Raw genomic sequence first — 8,551 nt, forward strand, 5'->3', positions numbered from 1 at the left:
CGTGTTTAAAGAAAAATCACAACAATACCAGAATAATTATAAAAAATGTAGTTTTAACGAGTACAATTAGTGTAACAAAAAAAACTTTGACTAGTGTAGTTTTGAAAATAATAAAAACTTGAGGCAGGGAATTCACTTATTCAGGGTTCATTCAGTGTTAAAGTAAAACTTGAATTTTTTAGCACCGTATCAATGGCATTTCTAGGTTAGGTTAGTTAATTTATGTTGGCTACCATTTGGGTCTATCTTGTCTTCGGCGGTGACAGGGAATCTGGCAACACTGCTTCTCGTAAACACTTAAGCGTTTTGTGACTTAAGCCTTAAGCTTAAGCACTGCTTTCTTCAATCTCGTCACTTATTGGTAAGTGCCAGGTGTCATCCTCTTACTCGTAATATTTAATTTGAATCTTCTTTTCAGAAATTAAACAATGTCTACCATTGTTGAACACTTCATAAATCAGTTCCACAATATAGAAGGCACAACTATTGCACTTAGGCATAAAAATTTTTTCAAGTTGTTGCACGAGATTGCACCACTGGTGAGTACCAAAGGGGACGCGCTGGATGCCATCACATTAAATTTAAATCCACGAACTTACCTAGAAAGCTTATTCAGAGTCGATTTTCTAATTTACTTTCGACGATCACAAGAATTGCTGAATATACTGAAACAAGGGAATGATGTTTTTGTCAGCAAAATAGTGAAGCAAGTTTGGTTTTTTAAAGAAGTGTTTGGAGACGTTCCAGCACACCAACTGGTAAATGAAATTTTACCGTGTATGTCTTTTTCGGTTCGTATGAAAATACTGAGGAAGTTGAGCAGATTTTCACTGAGTGAGAAATTTGATGAAATTTATGACGCTCTTGTTAATCGGTATGGATTGTATTTCGCGTCACAGTTTATTACTGGTTGTAGTCCTGCAAAAGTAAGGCAAATTTTAATTGAAAATCCAGTTAAACTGACATCAACACAGTTAAAAAATTTGTATTTAAAGGATTCACAGCTCATAGATTTTTACTTTAGTTATAATAAAAGTTCTTTTGATTCACAGGTATATGAAAGGCTGATAAGGTTTATTTTTAATAACGACCATGCCTTGTTTGATTATCTAAAATGTAAGTATAAACTGTGTACACATCTCGGTCGAAGAGCTACAAAAAAATTTGTAATGCTTAAAAAAGATGAAATAATCAAGAATCCTTACAAATTTGATTACATAAATATGGAAGCTGTTTTAAGAAAAATCGGTGGAGATTCAGTGCTACTCTTTAGAAATGCTCTGCCTGAGCAAATCCCAGACCACTTCATTAATAGCGATTGGCTGTTTCGCAGTTTCCCTAAAAAGTACCATTATAGCTTGTTTATAAAAACTTTTCAAGATCACTATAAGATAAAATTAGCTGATCATCCTGCCATAATTAGTGAGGAACTATTAAAAATCATACCTGACAACAAAGAACGGGCAGCTTTAGCAAAAGTTTTAGTAGACACAGGCCATGATGAGTACCTCAAATACTTACTTATTGAAGACTCTGTTCGCTTAATCAAAGAAATCATTAATGTAACGTCGGATATTAAAGAAAGGGGTAAATTAATAAAATGCGTAATTGAAACGTGCCGTATTAATAACGACATACCGGCTTTATTTGACGTTATGAAATATTTTTGTTTTAGACATAAAAATGATGAATTAAATGTACATTTGCAGTTTATAAATAACATCGAAAATCTGTTTGGTTTTAAAAAATTCACTGAAGAAATGTGGGCTACTTTAAATGAGTTATTGGCCATTCACATGTTGAAATTTGATGAACGTCAATCCACGTACGAAAAAATACAAACAATGCCTTTAGTTAGTGTAAATTTAGGAACTTCTGTTTACCAAAAATTGTCTTATTTGGAGTTTTTGTTCAAAAAGGGCGACGTGATTGATGAGTTAGTTAAAGAATACTTCACTACTAACACTGAGTTCCCTGAATACAGTCACTACGATAAAAACTTTGGGAAATGTTTCTTATTGTTCGTTATAAACAATATAGCTCATAACGACATACACTTTAACTACAACTTAATTTGTGAGATTGATAGTTGGAATAATGTCTATAAAGACAATCAGTTATCTTTTTATGATTTTCCGATACTAGTTCACACGTTTAACCAAATTATTATGAGGGATAGACTGGCGATAGAGTATCCTGGCGTATTTCATGCGTTCCGCAATAAAATTTTTACCACAGAAGAGAATCTGTTTAAAAATGAATATATGCAGATGTATTGGGAGCATTATAAAAGGTTAGCAAAACTGACTGATATTCGATGGTTTTTGAAATACGATCCTCTTACCATCGTGGCCAACTTAAAGATGGTTTTTAAAATGTTGAATAAAAAATTCAACGGGAGATTGCGTTTGAACTTATGGAGACAGATTAAAAAATTTAGTCACTTGCAGTTAGGTGAAAAATCAATTGAAACGTGTTTAACAATGCTGAGTGATGAAGAAGGCACTAGGATGAAATCGTGTCCTATTCGTTTCTTGTCTGTTTTAATGAAACCTGAAGATTACGCAGCATTGGCCGATGCACATAAACCTGGGAACACAGAACTAAACCTAGAAAGCGAAAACGATGTCAGACGATATAAATTACAATGTGCTATAGCCATGCATTTTAAAAACACAAAAAGCTACGAAGTGCTTCCTTCTTTGCTGAGCTATTGTACCGATGATTTCTTTAGATATGCTAAGAAATCGCTTTACAGTTTGCTGTATCGAACACCAGAAAACGAACTTCCTCAGTATTTGAATTACTTATCGAATAATGAGGCGTTGTCAGTACATGCCTTATACATAACGTGTGAACTGACTGCCTCGTCAAAAATTGAAAGTATACTTAAGCAAGAAACACAATCGCTACAGAGGTACCTATTTCCACCTACAATTAATTACTTTGTAAAAAATCCTAGTGATTCGATATTCGAATTAGTCAAGATGTATATACCGCTAATTATACGAGGTGACGAGAAATCCTTAAATATTTTAATGGAACATTTGACGAAGATACCTCAGAAGTATAGAGCTCAGTATATTCCATTAATTTGGAACTGCTTTGAAAATACCGTATATGAATGGGAAAAATTGTTATCCTTAAAAAAGAGAATTCTTAGCTGTGTGACCTGCGAAATAGCTAGAGAAATTCCATTAGAATTTGGCGTACGAGTTATTCAACAACACCTCTTTGCGAACAATAAAGATAGAAGAAGAAATCCGAATATAGTTCCTTTCATGTTCATATTTTTAAGCAGCAAGGACGAAAAGCAACTTATTTTTAACAAAATCTTTTCCTTCGTTGACCAATGTACGTGTAAAGAAGAAATGTTTACTGTTCTTCGTGATTTGTATCACCAAGTTATGAGTTCAACGAGTGATAATTTGCGATACATGGAACCGTACGTGAACTACTTTGAAAAGAAAGTTTCACTGACTGAAGATTTTTATGATTTCATTAAAATTTTTTTCTTAAAATGCAAGTTGGAATCAAGTCAATGGACTGTCGACCACTTGGCTAACAAAATTTTAGTTTTCTTTGAAGAAGTAGTTGCAAAATGTGGACCGTGGGTGATTCATTTATTTGCAAGAGAAATGAACGTCGGCTTGGCGTATTTTGCAAAAAAACCTGTTACAAGAAATGAGTTCTACTGTGCCATGATGAAGCAACGTCCGATTCCTATCGTGGCAATTTTGCTGTTGGAGGTAGTTTCGGAACCATCGTGCGGCAGCTCGCCAGATGGAAAAGCGCATTACCATGAATTGTTGCAACTGATAAAAAATATTGAAGATCCCGCTGTGCAAATTTTTTTAGGACGTAAAAAATATAAGTCGTATGGTCGAAGCGTTTCTGAAGATAGGGATGATGTTTCTGTAAATTGGGAGTATATGTAACATGATATTTATTTAAATAAAAAATATCTGATGCGTTGTGATTTATTTTATATAACACAGTTATAAGAATGTTATAATAATGTAACCAATAAATAAATTAAAAGCCGAGAAAGATTCGCACTTTTCTGTCCAAAAATTGGTTTTTATATAGTGTCATAACAATATTTATATATACAGTATATATTTTTATCAATTTGGCATCGAGAGTTTTGTGCCAATAAACCCAAGCCGATAAGATCGTTTTGTGATTACACTAGTACAAAGGTCGTGGTACATTTTTATCTTGTCCCGTATGCTGCTAATGCATAGAGTAGAAACCACTAAGTCTCCTTAACATTTACAGAGATTTCTCACAGTGCGTCATTTCATCATTGGTGCAGCGTTGGTAGTTTACCACTCCTAAATTCTAATTCAAAGTAAGCTTATAAATCTTTTTTTCAGACATAAAATAATGGCCGCCGTTGTTGATCAGTTCCTAAATAAGTTCCAAAATATAGAAGGCACAACCATTGCAGCCAGGCAGAAAAACTTTTTCAAATTGTTGCATGAGATTGCACCACTAGTGAAGGACAATGTAAAAGCACTGGATGCCATTACGTCAAATTTAAATCCTCAAACTTACCTGGAGAGCACATTCAGACTGAATTTTCTAATTTATTTTCGAAGATCACAAGAATTACTGCCTTTATTGAAAGAGGGAAACGATGTTTTTGTCAGCAAAATAGCGAAGCAAGATTGGTTTTTTAAAGAAGTGCTTGTGGATGCTCCAGCAGATCAACTGGTAAATGAAGTTTTACCATGCATGTCTTTTTCGGTTCGTATGAAAGTACTGACGAGGTTGAGTAAATTTTCACAGAGTGAAAAGTTTGATGAAATATATGACGCTCTTGTTAATCGGTATGGAATGTTTTTGGCGTCACAGTTTATTACTGGGTGTGGTCCTGCAAAAGTAAGGCAAATTTTACTTGAGTATCCAGTTAAATTAACATCAACACAGTTGAAAATTTTGTATTCAAAGGATCCGCAGCTCATAGATTTTTACTTTACTGCTACCAACGCTTCTATTTATATACGTGAATATTCAAATCTGATAAAGTTTATTTATAGTAACGATCGTGCCTTGTTTGATAATCTAAATGATAAGTATCATATATCTATACACCTTGGTCGAAGAGCTACAAAAAAGTTTGTAATGGTTAAAAAAGATGACATAATCAAGAATCCTCACAAATTTAATTATATAAACATGAAAGCCGTTTTAAGAAAAATTGGTAAAGATTCTGTGCTGCTTTTTAAAAATGCCCTTCCTGCTGAAGTGTCACATTGCCTTAATAACAATTGGCTATTTCGAAGTTTCCCCAAAAAGTACCATTACAGTTTATTTGTAACAATCTTTCAGGATCACTACAAGATAAAATTAGTTGATCATCCTACCCTAATTAGTGAGGAACTTCTAAAACTTATACCTGACGACGTGGAACGGGCAGCTTTAGCAAAAGTTCTAGTAGACATTGGTCGCAATGAGTACCTCAGGTACTTACTTATTGAAGATTCTGTTCGATTAATCAAAGAAATAATTAATGTAACGTCAGATATTTATGAAAGGGGTAAATTAGTAAAATATTTAATTGAGACGTGTCATATTAACAAAAACATAGCCGCTTTATTTGAAGTTATGAAGTATTTTTGTTTTAGACACAAAAATGACGAACTAAGTGTACATTTGCAGTTTATAAATAATATTGAAAATCTTTTTGGTTTTAAAGAATTCACTGAAGAGATGTGGGCTACGTTAAATGAATTGTTGACCATTCACATGTTGAAATTTGATGCCCGTCAATCCACGTACGAAAAAATACAAAAAATGCCTTTAGTTAGTTTTAATTTGGGAACTTCTGTTTACCAGAAACTGTCTTATTTGGAGTTTTTGTTCAAAAAGGGTAACGTCATCGACGAGTTAGTTGTAGAATACCTAGCTACTAACACTGACTTCCCCACATACCGAAATTACGATAAACGGTTTGGGAAATACTTCTTACTTTTCGCTATAAATAATATGGCTCAAGCCAGCGCTAAACATGTAACTGTCAACTATAAGTTAATTTGTGAAATAAATAATTGGAATAATACCTACAAAGATGATCAGTTATCATTTTATGATTTTCCAATATTACTTTCTGCGTTTAATTACATTATTAGGAATGGACATACGTGGAAATATCCTCTCGTCTTTCGTGTCTTCCGCAATAAAATTTTTACCACGGAAGAAAATATTTACAGAAATGAATATATGCAAATCTATTGGGAGCGTCATGAAGAGTTAGTACAATGGACTGATTTTGCGTGGTTTTTAAAATACGAACCACTCACTATTCTTACCCATTTTGAGATCGTTTTTAAAAAGTTGACCGAAAACCCCAAATTGCACTTCTGGAGACAGATTAAAAAGTTTAGTCACTTGCACCTGGATGAAAAATCAATTCAATTAAGTTTAGCAACGCTGAGTGATGAGGAAAGCACTGAAATGAAACCAAATTTTGTACCTGCTTTGTCTGTTTTAATGAAACCTGGAGATTACGCGGCATTAGCAGATTCGTATAAACCTGAGAACAAAAAACTAGACCTACAAAACGAAAAGGAAGTCAGGCGGTATACTTTGCAGTGTGCGATAGCTATGCATTTTAAAAATACAAAAAGCTATGAGCTGCTTCCTTCATTGCTGAACTACTGTGCTGGTGATTATTTTAAATATGCTATGAGATCACTTTATAGTTTGCTATATCGAACACCGGAGAACGCACTTCCTCAGTATTTGAATTACTTATCGAATAAAGCCGTATCAGTACGAAAGCATGCTTTATACATGACGTGTGAACTAACTACTTCGTCGAAAGTTGAACATATGCTCAGATTGTTAAGTAAGCAAGAAGAAGTACAATCGCTTCAGAAGTATATGTTTTTGAGTACAATCCAGTACTTTGTAAAAAATCCAAGCGATTCAATATTCGAGTTAGTTAAGCTGAACATGCTGTTTATTACTCAAGCTGACGAAGAATCTTTGAACGGTATAACCCAACATTTGCAGAAGATACCTCAGAAGTATAAGGCCCAGTATATCCTATGCGCATGGGATCACCTAGAAAAAACCATGACTGTGTGGCAAAAATTGCGACCCTTAAAAGAGAAACTTCTTAGCTGTGTGAATTCAGAAATAGCCAAGGAAATTCCATTAGAAGTTGGCATACAAATTATTCAACATCACTTTATGACAGAGAAGAAAAGCAGAAACCTGAACAATATACATTCATTTATGTTCATCTTTTTAAGTAGCCAGGACGAAAAAAAATGTGTTCTTGACAAAATACTCTCAATTGTCGACCAGTGTAAGAGTAAAGAACAAACGTTTGCTTTTTTTCGTAGTTGGTATCACGAAATTATGAAATCAACGATTAAAAATTTACTGTACATGGACAAGTTCGTGGATTATTTTAAAAGTAAATGTTCGCAGGTTGAAGATTTCACCGATTTAATTAAAATCTATTTCTTACATCGCAAACTGGAAAAAAGTGAATGGGATGTTGAAGAACTCTCGAAGAAACTTGTAGCGTACTACATAGATGTATTTTTACGATATGGAACGCATGTGAGTCGTTTATTTGCAAAGGAAATGGATTCTAACTTGTCATTTTTTGCAAAAAATGGTGTTATAAAAAATGACTTCTACTTGAGTATGCTGAAGCGGAGTCCGACTCACCTCTTAGCAAGTATGCTGATAGAAGTAGTAACCGAGCCACCAAACCACAACATGGCACCTAGAAAAACTTTCAATGAGTTTTTACGTATTTTGAAAACTGTGCCAGACCTAGGAGTACAAGTTTGCTTACGGTATAAAAATTACGAATGGTATACCCAGACACATTCTAAAAATATGGAAACAGATTAAGATAGCTTAAATACATAGTAACTTATTTTTACATTAACGTAGAAATATAATGTAGAATTAGGTGTATTTGTACATATAATGCAAATAGTGAATTTTATAGCTATAATATAACATTTGATACATGATAATAAGATCAAAACAATTAATATTATCTGGAACAACTTTTTCGTATTTATTTAATTTATGTAAATGTTAAGTGATTAAATGTACGACAAAATTGACTGTTTTATTGGTATAATAATATTTTTGTGATACTGCAAGTTAGTCAAATTTTATAAACACAAAATATAATTTTGACTAATATTGTTTTGGTGCTGCTGCTTCATTTCTGAGACATTCTGCAGCAGCATAATGTAAAAATTCGTGTGAACAATGTGCAGTGTTGCCAAATGTTTTGAGTGGAATTTCAGAACACACTCACCACTTCCTTGGTAGATATGGCAAAAATTCAGCAGTTTTAACTTTTGATTTGATTAAGCTTGTGCCGATCAAGTTTAAATTAAAACTTCGCGCTGACAAAACAATAACGGCGCGAAATCGCATTTGAATAAATTGAATTTGAAAAAAAAATCAATCAAGAAAATCGTTAAACATAGGCAATCATGTGCAGGTTTACTTCTTTTCTATTAGTTTGTAGCTCTCCTAGGATTAATTTATTTATTTATTTATT

At 33.4% G+C, this 8,551-nt stretch overlaps 2 protein-coding genes across 2 annotated transcripts; both read left to right on the forward strand.

Moving 5' to 3' along the window:
- Positions 1–19: 19 nt before the first annotated feature.
- On the forward strand, positions 20–3,971 carry LOC135128162 (uncharacterized). Its single transcript, XM_064055059.1, has 2 exons — positions 20–361; positions 419–3,971. The coding sequence occupies exon 2, from the start codon at positions 429–431 to the stop codon at positions 3,936–3,938; it is 3,510 nt and encodes a 1,169-aa protein (XP_063911129.1). The 5' UTR covers positions 20–361; positions 419–428; the 3' UTR covers positions 3,939–3,971.
- Positions 3,972–4,197: 226 nt separating this feature from the next.
- Positions 4,198–8,098, forward strand: LOC135128172 (uncharacterized). The gene is made up of 2 exons (XM_064055068.1): positions 4,198–4,323; positions 4,380–8,098. Exon 2 carries the CDS (start codon positions 4,390–4,392, stop codon positions 7,879–7,881), a length of 3,492 nt encoding a protein of 1,163 aa, XP_063911138.1. The 5' UTR covers positions 4,198–4,323; positions 4,380–4,389; the 3' UTR covers positions 7,882–8,098.
- The last annotated feature ends 453 nt before the right edge of the window (positions 8,099–8,551 follow it).

This window comes from Zophobas morio, unplaced genomic scaffold (assembly GCF_036711695.1).
Source record: "Zophobas morio isolate AGI-343-1 ecotype UQ-CSIRO unplaced genomic scaffold, CSIRO_AGI_Zmor_V1 ptg000002l, whole genome shotgun sequence".
Lineage (NCBI taxonomy): Eukaryota > Metazoa > Arthropoda > Insecta > Coleoptera > Tenebrionidae > Zophobas > Zophobas morio.